General features: G+C 36.8%; 1 protein-coding gene across 1 annotated transcript in view; it reads left to right on the forward strand.

Annotated features, from left to right (window-relative positions):
- Nucleotides 1-1,396, forward strand: part of LOC114041531 (zinc finger protein 420-like) — a 22,982-nt gene extending 21,586 nt beyond the window's left edge. The window contains exon 7 of the mRNA XM_027860021.1: nucleotides 39-1,396. Coding sequence (XP_027715822.1) covers nucleotides 39-533 — 495 coding nt within the window. The 3' untranslated portion in view covers nucleotides 534-1,396. The remainder of the gene's footprint in view (nucleotides 1-38) is intronic.
- Nucleotides 1,397-16,699: the final 15,303 nt, after the last annotated feature.

Below are 16,699 nucleotides of genomic sequence, written 5' to 3' on the forward strand. Positions count from 1 at the left end.
CTGGAGAGAAACCTTATGAATGTAATCAGTGTGGAAAGGCTTTCACAGAGAGCTCTCATCTTAGTGCCCATCAACGAATCCACACTGGAGCGAAACCTTATGAATGTAATCAGTGTGGAAAGGCTTTCACAAAGAGCTCTAGTCTTACTGTACATCAGAGAATGCACACTGGAAAAAAACCTTTTGAATGTAATCAGTGTGGAAAGGCTTTCACACGGAAATCCCGTCTTGCTGCACATCAGAGAATCCACAGTGAGGAGAAACTTTTTGAATGTAATCAGTGTGGAAAGGCTTTTACACAGAGCTCCAGTCTTGCTGTACATCAGACAATCCACACTGGAGAGAAACCTTATCAGTGTAACCAATGTGGAAAAGCTTTTACACGACGGGGTAATCTTGCTGCACATCAGAAAATCCACACTGGAGAGAAACCTTTTGAATGTATGCAATGTGGAAAGACTTTCAGAATCCGCTCTAGTCTTGCTAAACATCAGAGGATCCACACTGGAGAAAAACCTCATGAATGTAATTAATGTGGAAAGGTTTTCACAAAGAGCTCCAGGTTTGCTGCACATCAGAGAATCCACATTGGAGAGAAACTTCATGAGTGTCATGAATGTGGCAGAGCTTTTCATTACTGTTTTTAGCTTATTTAACAGAAGAGTGTCCGCAGTGGCAAGAAATCTTATAAATGTAATCCGTGTGGAAAGGCTTTCACAAGGAGCTACCATCTTGATGTCCATCAGAGAATCCACACTGAAGAGAAATTTTAGGAATATAATCAGTGTGGAAAGACTTTCAGAATCATCCGCAGTCTTGATGTACATGGGAGTGTCCACACTGAGGAGAAAACTTATGAATGTAATCAGTGTGGCAAAGCAAAAGAGCTCTGGTCTTGGTGCCCATCAGAGAATCCACACTGAACAGAAATCAGTGTGGAAAGGCTGTCACATGGAAGGGCAATCTTGTTGCCCATCAGAAAATCCACACTTGCAAGACACCTTTTGAATGCAGTTAGTGTGGAAAGACTTTCAGAATTAGATCCAGTCTTCCTGCACATCAGAGAATCCACACTTGGAAGAAATTTTATTAATATGATCAACATGGAAAGGGCTTAACAAAGAGTCTTGCTTAACATCAAAGAATCCACACTGGAGAGAAACCTTTTGAATGTAAACAGTGTAGTGTGGCGTGTGAAAGAATTAATTACTGAAGAAGCAAAGGTTCGAACTTCTGAGCGCTTTGACTTATTAAGCAATGCATGCCAATTGCCTAACAAATCGGGACCAGATCTGTTCACCATAGGCCTGGACCCCAAATACTGTGGGAAATAGACTTTTATACATTAAAAACAATTAATCAAATATAGTCAATTAATTAAAAGGAAACAATACAATATTAGGTGGTCTGATTCTAATTGGATGAGAGATTAGGGACTTTTCAAGTTGGGAGGGGGAAAATTCCCTGAAATCAGAAATTAGGTGCAATTCCCTGAAATCAGAAAAGGAAGTGTTCCACTCCCTCCACCCCCAATTGTCTGTGAATGATCAAAGGAACATGTAAACAATAAAATGTTTGATCAGCATAAGGCCAGTTTTCAGATACCACATCAGGGTTGCTTGAGATGTATAATTGTGAGAAGACTCCTTGCATCAATCTTTGTGTCTAGCCAGGTTTCTGGTCAGCATAATCTAAGTCTTTAGTGAAGGGTCTCTAAGCAATAGGTAGGGGTCTTCCAGTTTCCCAGCCGTGTAGGGCTAGGGTCAAACAAGAAAATAAAATTTTCTCACAATTCCCACAATTAAATAATGTTTTCATATACGACAGAAATTGAACAGAAGGGGAACTGAGCTAGCTCCAGAATGGAATCATGAGATGGAGTCAGTGTGTTTTACTCAATTCTCACTACCCTTGCTGTCCTAATCTCAATTTCCTCAGTTCCCCCCTTCAATTTAATTCATCAGTCACTTATTTATAAGCCAATTCTATAAGGTTTTTCATATGTTGGTAATCAGGAGTATAAGTTATAAATCAAGCTACTAAGAGGCTTACAGTGGACATTTTTGAGGAGATTCACATATCTCCAAGGTAACCAAGAAAACTTAAAACATAAACACTATGAAACAAAAGACCAAAGCAATACAATAATTATCATCAATATCAACTAGCACAAAGTCTTCTTATATCTTAGTAACCTCCTACCGATATCCATTTAATCAGCACATTTTGAGTCCCAGATATCACCTGGAGTCATCTGGTCCCTGAATTTCTTCTTTTGGGCATTCTCAGGGCTCATTATCTGGGCAACTGAAGTGGGCTCTGCTTCTCTGGTTCCAAATCACTTGTAGAGATCCCTAGATAATTCTACTAAAATCTGCCTGTACTAAGATGCAATACAGTTTAATACAATCTATTAAATTTGGTTCTCTAGTTTTAAACTTCAGAGGATTTCAGTTTTTTAATATACTATTTACTGTTTCTACCTTTCCTTAAATCCTGTACCTGATATAAGATTCCAAAAAAACATTCATGAAGGTCTAACTGTAAAATGAATTCTTCTCTCTTAAAGTTATCAGATAGATACTTCAAAATGGGGGGGAATTTCACTTTCTTTACAATTATCAGTACAATTTTATATGTAAAATCCTTAATCCAATTTTGAGAACTTAATACTAAAACATACTCAAAGCCTAAATTTCCATGCTAGATAAACTCTGAAGTCAATCATATAAATATGTATAATTCTTAGAGAAAACAATATAATCCCACTGCTTTCTCAAAATATACAACACCATTTAATTAGGAAACTTTTACATTACACTTTTGTCTTAATACTTTAATTCTCTCCTTTTGGAGGATATCATTCTTATATTATAACTTGATCACAAAATCAAATTAAAATTGTAAAATTTTTCATACTTGCATCCTGTTATAGTAACTCAGAGATGTTTCAGTATCAATATATTAACAGATTTAGCATTGTACTTACAAAATGTCTGTTGCTCACCTGCCGTGATTGTAGAAATTTGCTATGAATGGTAAAGGAGGGACATAGAACAATGTCAAGACTCATCCCCTGAAGGGCACGGACTGACCTAATAAATACCATAACAGGGGGAAAAGTTCCTTAGCTGTTTGATTTTACACATGAGTTATCAGATTGCCAATCATGTAGTCACAGGGTATCAAAAGCCAGGCTTAGGATTAGTCAGGTGGGAAAATTTCCTGTTCAGAAAGGAAATAGCATGATGGGGAAACTGAGTCAAGAGGATCCTTCTGGAGTCCATGCTAAGGTCATTCCCTCAACTTTTTCCAGGGACAGGCATCCACCATGTTATCAGACTGCAGCACATGCCATTTTCTACTATTGACTTCATGGCAATCCAGACAACCATCCCTGTAACCAAACTCAAAACAATAGTAAATTATAGTCCCTAGAGTTTTTACCTTAAATAGCAAAATTTCACTAATCACAACTTAGGGCTTGAATACTATTAACTTCTTCATGTTTCCCTAACAGTTACTCATTCTTTATTATACTAAACTATTATAATCCTCATCATTATTGTCATCTGTTTTACATCAAAATATAGGAAAAATTATATCAATTAAAGAAATAACAATATTAATCACTTATGTAGTGCTTACCATATGCCATTCACTGTGTTAAGCAGGTCACAGTCATATTATTTGATCCTTACAGCAATCCTGAGAGGTGGGTACCATCATTATTCTCATCTTTACAGATCAGGAAACTGAGGCAAACACAGAAGATAACTTGCTTAAGATCACAAAGCTAATGAATTTTCAAAACTAGAATGTAACTTGTTTCCTTGCATTTTTCTAGCACTTTTTCACCCCCCTCTTTTGGGAACCTGATCTGAGATGAGAGGGGTTAATAGGGTCAGAGGGGAGAGAGTTTCTGAGCTGGGAGAATCATGGGTTTCTGAGTTGAGATAGGAGTCAGAGGGGAATCTGTGAGTTGGGATGAGGCTCAGGAGATTACTGATCTGGGATAGAGGTCAGAAGGGGTATATCTAAACAATTTTTTCTCTTTTCATGGTCAAGGAAAGATTAACAAGAGGCAGCTGTAAAAAGGAAACCACATACCTTTTTTTTTTCTTCTTCACTCTGGCATTTCTTTCAAAGTAGCAGGCTTCCTTCACTACATTAAGACAATAGGGCTATCAATCTTCAGGGGGAAAAAATTATCCAAGTTATGTTTTACTCCTGAAACTTTCACAGAATATCATTCTGATTTTTCCTTAAATTCTACAGAGTGGTGCCCCAAAACCCACAAAGATATTTCAGAAGGGGATAAATTCTTGGAATTACCCAAAGTCTCAGGAGTTCTCCTTTGTAATCTTAAATGATTAATCTCCAAACCTCCAAAATCGATTAAGATGTTTTAGCGGTATTTTTTTTAACTTAATCTCCCATTGAAAGCCTAAAGTGGGACTGAGCCCGGCTTACTGGAATGACTGCTTCAAGTATGAAACTTCATAAATCTTTCCCAGTGTACTAAACTCTTTGGATGCAGCTTTTTAGCAGTTGTTATTTTTTGGGGGGTTTTTGGGTTTTTTTGGTGGCTGGCTGCATTTTCCCTTTAGAAATCTTCCAAGGAAACAGAATCAACAAACAACACTAAACACATCATGAGACAAAGATTTTCCAACATTTTACAAAGAAACAAAAATGCAGACAAAACGATAAGACAAACACATGCTCACTAGCTTTAATTTTTTTCAGTTTGTAATAATAGGAGCCAGCTTAGCCAAAACACATTACCATTTGAGTTTCCTACAGATTTATGTCAGATGTCACAAAACTCAATAGAGAGCTTCTTAGTCATTCTCTTAGCTGTCATGGGCAACCCCTGGTCTCATGCTACCAAAAGCTTATTCAAGGGGAAACCCACAGGTATGTTACCACTACTGGAACACATATTCCTTCACAATGCCTAAGAGAAAACTTGAAAAGAAAACTAAAACTTAATCCTAATCCTAAACCACCCCAATCCCTGGGGCAAACAATCTCAAACTAAACCTTACCCTAGCTCAGAAGAAATAGGAATTGAGAACAGGAGTCTAACCTGTGGAGGCAATCTTTCATGAAAAAGTCCCTTAGTGAAAGGGGAGTTTTTCTGGAAAGCTGTCAGCCCTGGGGTTTAAGATCTCACTAGACCTGGCTGGCTTCTCCCAAAAAATGTGGTGAGTATATAAAGAGTGGATACAATAGACATGGTCAAAAACTATGAACAAACAATTTGAAAGGAAAGAAATGTAAATTATCTACCACTATGTGGGAAAAAAATACTCTACATCTATAATCACTAATCCAAATCACTAATAATTAGAAAGATTTTCAGATTGGTAAGGGTGATAAGAAAATGAGCATTACTAAATATTGTAGGAAATTTTTTTCTTCAATTGTGTATTTGTTACACAATTGTTTTTTTCTTCCTTGTTTATCTGAGAGAGGGCAGATCAGCAGGGGAGAAAAATATCATTAAATATCATTTTAAAAAAGTTTGAGCAAAACTGCTCCAAATCAATAATTAGACTAATGCAAACTAAACCAACTCTGAGGCTCTACCTCACCCCCATGCATTCGACAAAGACAAGAAAAAAAATAAGACGTGTAGAAGGGCTATGGGAAAGTAGACACATTAATTTACTGTTGGTGAAGCTGTGAAATTTAGAAATTGAGTATATTCTTTAACCCAATGATACTACTAGAGGCCATATTCCCTTAAAGGAGAAGGACCCAAGTGTACAAAAATATTGATAGCAGCTCCTTTTTTGGTAGGAAAGTTCCTCTTTCCCAAAGAGCTGGAAAGTAAGATGTGATGTCCTACAATAAGACAACAGGTGAACAAATTTTGGTATGTGAATGTTATAGAGTAATAATATGCCACAAAACAGTCAATTTCAGTGAAAACCAGGGAAGAGCAATACAGACTAATGCAGACTACAGGGAGTAATTGATAACAATAACAACAGTATGAAGGCCAGCAACTTGGCAAGATGTCACACTTATTTTTGTAATAATCAACCACTACATCAGGAACTTACCAGGATTTCTGCAACCTACCTCCTAACCTAGAAGTGATGGAAACAAGATATAGAACAAAAAATACATTTTGGGAAATGGACAGTGTGGCAATTTCTATTCCTTGACTATGTGCTTTCACTACAAATATTTTGTTTATGTTTATTTTTATTTTTATTTATTTTTTAATTTTTTAAGATTCACTAATTTATTTATTTTTAGTTTTCAACATTCACTTCCACAAGATTTTGAGTTCCAGATTTTCTCTCCATCTCATCCCTCCCCTAACCCCAAGACAGCGCGCATTCTGAATACCCTTTTCCCCAATCTGCCCTCCCTTCCATCTCCCTGCCCTCCTTTTATCCCCTTCCTCTTCTATTTTCCTGTAAGGCAGGATAGATTTCTATATCCCATTGCCTGTATATCTTATTTTCCAGTCACTACAAATATTTTGTTCGTTGATTTTTTTTTTCAATTTGGGGTAGGAGAGGATAGCAGTGGAAGGTGGACCAGAAATAGGATTTCCTTCCCCTCACCCTCCAAACCCCAAAATAATAAAGAAGGAAACTGATGAATTATAATAATACATAATGATATAATAATAATGATTGCAATATGCAATAGAATAGAAGGAAAGCCAAGAGGAATGAGAATAGATTTGAAAATGCCATGTTGAATTTTTATATTACTCAAAAAAAAAAAGCCATGTTATGCATATTAGAATTTGTTTCATGTATAATCCTCTTTTTCTTTTTTATGGTGTATATAAAATGTTCATTTTATTTCACACTCATGAATTTCAGATTTTAAAAAAAATCAAATATTGATGGTTTTCTTTTTGTCATTTTCACTAAATTGTGAAGGCATGACAAGAAATGTCAAAATTATTTTCACATGACTTTCTTTCATTATCAGTGCTTTGGATCTTGTCTTCATGTGGCATTTATTGTTGTCAGAACTTTGGAAAACTTCCTATCCTTTTATCACTCATCTATTGGCAATGGCTCCAGACACACATGGGTATAAATTCTCTCAATATCTGGCATACTTGCTCCCTAAGCCTTGGTCACATAGTCACCTTAGCTCTACCAATAGCTTTCAAAATGAGGGTTTTTATCTGCCATTTCTGTCATTGGTACTATGTTCGGAATCATACTGGGATTGAGTTGTTCAGGGCTTTAGAACCAACCCAGCCTAGCTCAGTGTTGCAACAGAAGCCTGCCTTCTAAATATGAAGGTGCTGGTAGGTGGAGCAGCAGTGGAAGAACCTCATTAAATGGAAGGTTTTCCATCCCAAAGCTCTCTTACCCTTTCCTTCTCTTTTTGTCAGGCTACCAGCCCTGTGCGCTTTGTTCTCTGAAAAGGAGACCAATGCTTTCTTCCCTCTCTACACACCTTTAGACTTGCCCTCCCCTCTGTGGCTGTGGGATCCAGTTCTCCACATTAATGTCAAATGCCCTAGGAAGACACCTACCTCCACCTGCCTCTCTCTGGATCTTCTTTCTTTTTTTATTTAAAATATTCTAGGTTTATTTCAATTTTAATTCTCAACTTGAGTGTGCAAATACAAACTCCAACAAATATGTTCATTTTACTTTGTAGTACATAAATACACAAAACAGCAGTTTGCTTACATTTATATTACATATTTATTTGGTAAAGAACTATAAAAAAAATTTTGTATTTAAGGCATATTTGGGGATAAGCCATTGTACAAATTTTTGCACATTGAAACCACAGTGCAAAATAGGCTGCATAAATTTTTAAAGAAATAAGCCAGGTTTATTTGCCTGACTTAGGTCATAAATGTAGATTGGAATACAAAAATATATTTCTTTTTTGAATATGCAGCAGTTTGAGAACTTTGGCTTCCTTTTCTTGGTACCTTTAGAACCATTAGTCACCAAGCACCATTAATTAGGCTTTCAAAACATTTTCTGTACCTGAAATTCTTTCTCTTCTAACATAATAATGGCTTCAAAAATACAAGATGATCTTTATACTTGTATTGCATTGAAATACAATTCAAGGGAATATAATCTCCCCTGCCTTATGCACAAGCTATTTACATGGTGATCTCCATGATTTCCAGTCAACCCTTGGCATCTTATAATTTAGGCATATTCAGGTTGGATTCAGAAATATAATGATAAGATCTAGTCACACACCACAATCTGACCTTTGATTAAGTTCCTCATTTCTCTTAATTATCCATTTCCTTTTGACTCTTGGGGAGATTTTTTTTAAAACCATGCCTTCTTGTATTTAGTACTTTATCTGGGTTCCTCCTTCATCAGGAATACAGTCATGTGAAAAGTCACAATTTATATAATAAAAACAATGTTGCAAAAACAATTTTGGAAGACTTAAGAATTCTGATCAACACCGTGACCAATAACAATTGTAGAGATCTCATGAAAAGGCCACATGCTATCCAAATCGAGATACAGAAATGTTGCACTCAAGAGTGAGGAGTGAAGCACATTGTATTTTTGTGGACATGGCTTATCCAGGAATTTGTTTCACTTGACTATGTATATTTGTAAGTTTTGTTTTGTTTTGTTTTCCCCCTTGCCTTCAATGAGTTTGGGAGGGTACATAGAAGGAAGAGAATTCCTAAATGGAAATAAAATAAAATCTATCTTTAAAAGGTGAATGTTGTATATTATACAGAACATACGTGGCTCAAAAGATACATGAGAAGACACTCCCACCCTACCTCTTTACAGAGGTGAGAGGTCCACACTTCTTGCCCAATAAAGCTATTTTCAGACTTTTTCAATGTATTGCATTTTTGTCCTTAAGAGACTATTTGTTACATAGGATGGCTCTCTGGGAAGAGGAAAGGTAGTAAGGAAAACTACGGTGAGGTCAATAACAAAGACATCAATAAAACATTTAAATCAAAAAGAAAATAAAATTCCTGAAGAGATTGAATGGAAACCATGAGCAATTGGCATGCATCCAGAATTATATGGGTATGATCTGTGTTACAATGGTGAAGAAAACCACTACATGTCTATTGATTTATTATCTGAAACAGAAAGTCTAAGGCTCTAAGTTCTGAGCTCAATGATTTATTTGCAAGGCTAGCAGTTACCAACGAATCAGGTAATTTGATTCCTCAGCAGTCACAGATAAAGGAATAATTCACAGAGCTTATTTTTATATTAGGCAAGTGGAATGATAAGTTACAGGCACCTTAAAAATTATTTTGAACATAATTCAATTGGATGAGGCAAATCCCTTGACCTGTGGTTGAGCGGAGTACATCCTGGAATAGTCTGGGTGTAACTTATTATTGCCAAAATTTGGGGCACGGACATGTCAGGGGCGTATCTAGGGTGGGACACGTGCTAGATTCATTATTCTATTGGGCAGGACGCTACATCCATCATCCTGCTATTTGGGAGCGATTGCTTTAGTTTGAAAGCTGTACAACTGCAGTACATGTGGTCTAGAGGGCTAGCTTAGCTAACCACAGAGAGTAACTCAGAGTAGGGAAGCAAGGGGGGCTCTATCAGCCTTAGCTCCATAGCCACTAAGCTGTGCAAAAAAACCAGGAACTTACCCGTGCTGCTAGAAAAAAAAAAAAAAGGAACTTGGCTACTAACAAATTCTCTTACTATCTAACTTAATACTGTGAGTGTATTTTTCTATAGCAATGTATATTCATCTCACCTAAATTCTAACTTAGCTTATCAAAGTAATAATTGATAATCTTATTGGGATATTGATTCTAACACACCAGCTAATAGTCTCGTGGACAGAATGGGAGCTTGGTACTACAGAAGCTGAGGGCTGCAGGAAAAGCCTTAGCACAGAAAAGGAAATTGAGCTGGTTACCCCCCTTCCTATCCAGCACTGACAAAGACCTCACCAGCAATTACCACTGGCACTTTTCCAGCTGTTCTAATAAGACACTGCACAAAGGTGACCATAAAAATTGAGAATGTAGATTGCATTGCTGTCCTGAACAGTGGAGCACAAGTGATTATTAGTGTGTTCCAAATTTTCTATGAGAAACATTTGAAGAAAATGCCTATATTGCTACTAGTAGGTTTTGGCCTTGGAAGTATGTGACGAAACTACCCATATTTGGGATACCTTGAAGTGAAGTAATTTCCTAAAGTTGTTACTGGTGTAAATAATATGATGGTCATTCTGGCCTGGGTTTGTCTGAATTGTTTATGTGTCAATGACATGTCATCACTAATTGGAACCAATCCCATTTTGTGGAGAATGCCCGTCAAAGTCTGGGTGAATTGAAGAAATGGGAGCAGTGGAATACAAATAGTTTCTGTGACAAAAACATGGGTGCTAGTTACTTTCCTTCTTTTTATTATATTGTTCCTTAGGGCAAGGATATTAGGAGAAAATGTGACAACAGAAAAAATCTTTTTTTTTTTTTTGGTTAGGCAACTGGGGTTAAGTGACTTGCCCAGGGTCACACAGCTAGTAAGTGCAAAGTGTTTGGTCTGAGACTGGATTTGAACTCAGGTTCTCCTGAATCCAGGGCCCGTGCTTTATCCACTGCACCACCTAGCTGCCCCAGAAAAAAATCTTTGTAGTAAATTTCTGTGACAAAAGTCTGATATTCAAGATACATTAAAAAGATTAAAATACATAAGGATGAGAGATATTCTCCAACAGACAAAGTTGAAGGACATGAAGAGTCAGTTCTCAAAGAAAGAATTCCAAAACACCAACAACCATATGAAAAAATGTCCCAAATCTCTCATAGGAATAATGCAAGTTAAAATTTCTAACCCATACCCATAAAATTGGCAATGACAGCAAAAAGAAAAAGAAAAAAAAGGCAATCGTTAACAGAGATTAAACTGCCATGGTTGGACAGGAGCACTAGTCACTTTGGGAGGGTATGTGATTTGGTCCTTCCATTTGTTTTTGTTTTGTTTTAAATTTATTTAACGCATTCTCCTAATTACCTGTAAAAATACTTTTTAACATATGCTTCTTAAAACTTTGGGTTCCCAATTATCTCCTTCCCACCTCTCCCCCCTCGTTGAGAAGGCAAGCAATTTGGCATAGATTATACACGTACAGACATGCAAAACATATTTCCATAGTAGTCATGCTGTGAAAGAAAACAGACCAAAAAAACAAAACCCAAAGAAAAATAAAGTAAAAAAATGTTTCTACTTGTATTCAGATTTCAATAGTTCTTTCTCTGGAGAAGGATGGTATTTCTTTTTCATCATAAGTCCTTCAGAATTGTCTGGGATAATTGTATTGCTGAGAATAGCTAAGTCATTTGCAGCTGATCATCATACAATATTACTGTTACTGTGTATATTATTCTGGTTCTGCTCATTTCTCTTTACTTCAGTTCACATGAATCTTTCCAGGTTTTTCTGAAATCTGCCTGCTCGTCATTTCTTATAGCACAATATATTCCGTCATAATCATATACCATAACTTGGTCAGCCATTCCCCAATTGATGGGTATCCCCTCAATTTCCAATTCTTTGCCACCACTAAAGGAACTGCTATAAGCATTTTTGTAAATATATGTCCTTTTCCTTTTTGTTTACTATCTCTTTTGGATATAGACCTAGTAGTGCTATTGCTGGGTCAAAAGTTATGCAGTGTTTTATAGCCCTTTGAGCATTATTCCAAATTGCTCTACAGAATGGTTGAATCAGTTCACAACTCCAGTGTCTCAATTTTCCCACATCCTCTCCAACATTTGTCATTTTCCTTTTCTGTCATATTAGCCAATCTGATAGGTGTGGAGTGATACCTCCGAGTCGTTAACATTTGCATTTCCTTAATCAATAGTGACTTAGAGAATTTTTTATATGACTATAAATACCTTTGATTTCTTTGTCTGAAAACTGCCTGTTCATATCCTTTGACCACTCATCAATTGGGGAATGGTTCTTGTTTTGATAAATTTGACTCAGTTCTCCATGTATCTGAGAAATGAAGCCATTATCAAAGAAACTTGCTGTAACAATTTTTTCAGTTATGATTGCTATTTCCCTCCATAATATTTCCCCCATTTATCCTACTTTCTCTGCTTTCAAACTGTCTCTCCTCAAAAGTGTTTTGTTTCTGACTATTGACTCTCACAATCCACCCACCCTTTGGTCCCCCCCACCCCCACCTTCTCTTATCTCCTTCCGCTCTTACTTTCCCATAGGGTAAGATAGATTTATATACCAAACTGAATGTGTACGTTGCTCCTTCTTTGAGTCAATTCTGATGAGACTAAGGTTCATGTACTCCTCCCACATCCCAACCTTCCCCCTTACCCTATAAAAGCTTTTTCACACTTCTTTTTTTTTTGTGAGATAATTTAGCCAATTCTACCTCTCTCTCTTTCCCCTTCTCTCGGTGCATTCCTCTTTCTCACCCTTAATTTTATTCTTTTCTTTAGATAACCATCTCATCATATTCAATTCACACCCATGCCCTCTGTCTATGTATACTTCTTCTAATTGCCCTAATAATGAGAAAATTCTTAGGAGTTACAAGTATCATCTTCCCAGGTAGGAATATAAACAGCTTAACCTTATTGAATTCTTTATGATTTCTCTTTCCTGGCTACCTTTTTGTGCTTCTCTTGAGTCTTGTATTTGAAAGTCAGATTTCCTATCCAGCTCTGGTCTTCTCGTCAGCAATGCTTGAAAGTCCTCTATTTCATTGAAAATACATTTCCCCCCCCATTCCCCCCCATGATTATACTCAGTTTTGCTGGGTAGGTAATTCTTGATTGTAATACTAGCTTCTTTGTCCTCTGGAATATCATATTCCAAGCCCTCTGATACTTTAATGTGGAAGCAGCTAAATCTTGTGTTATCCTGACTATGGCTTCACAAAATTTAAATTATTTCTTTCTGGCTGCTTGCAATATTTTCTTCTTGATCTGAGAGCTCTGAAATTTGACTATAATATTCTTGGAAGTTTTCATTTTGAGATCTCCATGAGATGATTGGTGGATTCTTTCAATTTCCATTTTACCCTCTGGTTCTAGAATATCAGGGCAGTTTTCCTTCATAAGTTCTTGAAAGATGATGTCTAGGATTTTTTTTTAATCATGGTTTTCAGGTAGTCCAGTAACTGTTATCTCCTCTCAGGCCGGATTTGAACTCAGGTCCTCCTGACTCCAGGGCCAGTGCTCTATTGACTGCACCGCCTAGCTGCCCCTTCTTATCTCTTCTCAATCTATTTTCCAAGTCAGTTGTTTTTCCAAAGAGATGTTTCACATTTTTTCCTACTTCTTTTCATTAATTTGATTTTTTTATTGCTTCTTGATGTTTCATGGAGTCATTAGCTTCCACTTGCCCAAGTCTAATTTTTTAAAGAATTATTTTCTTCAGTGAGCTTTTGTACCTTCTTTTTCATTTGGCCAATTCTACTTTTTAAGGAGCTCTTCTCTTTGGTGAATTTTTGTGTATCTTTTTTCCATTTGGCCAATTGTGCTTTTTAAGGCATTCTTCTCTTCACTAGATTTTGGTGCCCCCTTTACCATTTGGTGTATTCTGTTTTTTAAGATGTTATTTTCTTTAGTATTTTTTTGTACCTCCTTTACCAAGCTGTTGACTCTTGTTAGGATTTTTTTTTTTGCATCATTATAATTTCTTTTCCCAATTTTTCCTCTACCTCTTACATGATTTTTAAAATCCTTTCTAAACTCTTGCAGGAATTTTTTTTTTTTTGGCCTGGGATCAATTCACTTAATTCTTTGATGTAGCAGTTGTGACTTTGTTGCCTTTTTCCTAGTTTGTTTTGATCTCCCCTGTCACCAAATTAACTTTTGATGGTCAAGATTTTGTTGTTGTTGTTTCCTCATTTTCTCAGTCTGTTTCTTGGCTTTTAACTTTCTATTAAAGTTGGGCTCTGCTTCTGGGGTGGAGGGTGCACGGTGTCAAGCTTTAGGTTTTTCATGCAGTTGTTTGCAATTAATTTTGGGGTTCTGTAAGGTTTCAGTTCTTTCAAGGTGGTATGATTTAAGGAGAGATGTGTTTACTACTCTCCTCACCTGTGCTCTGGTCTGTGAGCAGCCACAAACCCTATTTTCTGTCCTCGGGGTCCCCACTCTCCTGCAGCTGTAAGCTTTCATGTGCTACTGCTCCTCCATGCCCTGGGACTATGACCCAGCACTGCAATCTCAATCCACATGTGATCAATGCAACAGAGTCCTACATCCAGTGCCAGCAAAGGGACCCCTGTAATCTCCTTCTGATCAGTGTCCAATCCCCCCTACCATCTGTGGGATGAGAGCTCCAGAAGCCACCACTGCTGATTCAGTTACCCCCAATGCTCATTCCTGGTTTCCTATGGTGCAGCGTGTACTAGTACATCCTGAGCTAGACTGCGCTCCACTCTCACCCCAGTGCAACAGACCTTTTCTCAAACCTTCTAAGTTGTCTTGGGCTGGAAAAATGTTTTACTCTGGCCTTTCGACCATTCTGCCACTCCAGAATTTGTTTTGAGGTGTTAAATTGCTTGGAGGAGAATTTGGGAGATCTCACAGGAGTTAGGAATTTTGATGTCACATCAAAAGAATAAATATTTTTTAAAAAAAGAGAAAAGGAACTCCAGATGAATCTCAAAATGACCTACTCTACAAATGTGAGCCTAAATATAAATGAAAAAAGATGGACATCCAATAAGAAAGGGGCATTCAAAACATACTAAGAAAGAAAACCAGACTGGGATAAATTACTTGCTTTTCAAATCACTGAGGCAACAGAAGTATACCACACAGAACAACCAAAGACAACAAAAACAACAAAACAAAAAAGTAATGCTTGAGAATTGTTTCTTAATGTACATGTGGAGAGAAAGATGAAAGCAAATGTCAAAAAGAAGTGATAGTGGAAAAAATAGGCTTGAAAGATCATAGACTAATCTTCACACCATTCTCCAGATGAATAGATTTTATTTGTGGAATTAAATTACAGAATGAGAGGAGGCTTAAAAAGAAGGGAAAAAATTCATAGAGGGGAGTATGTGATGTACCTTAATCAAGTTAAAGGCTAATATTGAAAGGTAATTTACTCCTGTAGTCTCCTAGGAATGAGAACCTACAGGAGAATGGATGAAGAGGAAAAGGGTGGAATTGAAAATGGGAGAAAGAAAAGGAGGGAATCTTCTTTCAATATTTGGAGGGGGTACCACTGATAAATGCAACTATGGAATAAGCAATATCTTGTGATGGGAGATTAGGAACTCAAAATGGCTATTCTCTTCAGGGATTTGCTGCTTAGAGAGGTCACTTATACTGTCTGAGGGAAAAGGAAACCAGAGCTTCTGGGAGGAACTGACACCCAGAAAAGTAGAAGGGCATGGACCCAGGGAAGAGATGTCAAAGTAAATGGGAAAGATGACCATGAGGAGGGAAACAGTCAATAATGAACTAAATAATAAAGGAATAGAAAGATCCCTACAATGGGATGGTATACTCTCTATCACTTGCAAGAACTCATATTTCTGAGTGAAGAATAACAGAAAAAGGAGGGGGGCAAGGAAAATATCTCCTAGGCAATATCAGAATCTCTTTTAAAGAGGAAAGCCAAAACAAATGCTTCAAAATTATTAGTGCCACAAGAAATACAGAGAATAAAGTAAGACCAATTCAGTGTGTCATGAATCCAAAAATAAAAGGGTAGTCAAAAACAAAAGATAAACAAGAGAAATAGCGGAAAATCCTTTCAAGGAAAAGGCACAGAAAAATGAAATAAATGAAAAACCAAAATAATTTGAAGGGGAAGAAGGGGGAGGATTGTTTTAACAACTGGTGAAAATGACAAAAAGAAAACCACCAATATTTGATTTTTTTAATTTTGAAATTCACAAATGTGAAAACGAACATTTTATGTACATCATAAAACAGAAAAAGAGAATTGCTGTACATAAAACAAGTTCTAATATGCATAGTTTGACTTTATTTTTGGGTAATAAAAATTCAAGATGGCACTTTCAAAACTGTTTTCATTCCTTTTGTTCTATTGCATGTATTATTACAATCCATCAATTTCCGTCATTATTATTTTGGGGTTAGGAGGGTAACAGAAGGGAAATCCTATTCCTAGTTCACTTCCCACTGCTATCCTTTCCTATCCCAAATTGAAAAAAACCAACAAAATATTTATGGTGAAAGCACATAGTCAAGGAAAAGAAATTGCCACACTGTCCATTTCCCAAAATATACTTTTTATTATACATCTTGTATCCATCACCTCTTGGTTGGGAGGCAACTTGCACAGATCCTGATAATTTTCTGGTATAGTGATCGATTATTACACAAGGTGTAACACCTTGCCAAGCTGTTGGCCTTCACAATGTTGTTATTGTTATCAATTACTCCCTGTAGTCTGCATCAGTCAATACTACTCTTCCTGATTTTCACTGAAATTGCCTGTTTTATAGCATATGATTGCTCCGTAACATTCACATACCAAAATTTGTTCACCTGTTGCCTTATTGTGGAACATCACATCTTACTTTCCAGTTCTTTGACATAACAAAACAAGCTGGTATCAATATTTTTGTATACTTGGTTCCTTTTCCTTTAAGGAAATATACCCTCTAGTGGTATCACTGAGTCAAAGAGTATACCCAATACAGTGGTGTGTGTGTGTGTGTGTGTGTGTGTGTGTGTGTGTGTGTGTGTGTG

The sequence above is a fragment of the Vombatus ursinus genome, unplaced genomic scaffold (genome assembly GCF_900497805.2).
Source record: "Vombatus ursinus unplaced genomic scaffold, bare-nosed wombat genome assembly UNPS02014175.1, whole genome shotgun sequence".
In the NCBI taxonomy this organism is placed as follows: Eukaryota; Metazoa; Chordata; class Mammalia; order Diprotodontia; family Vombatidae; genus Vombatus; species Vombatus ursinus.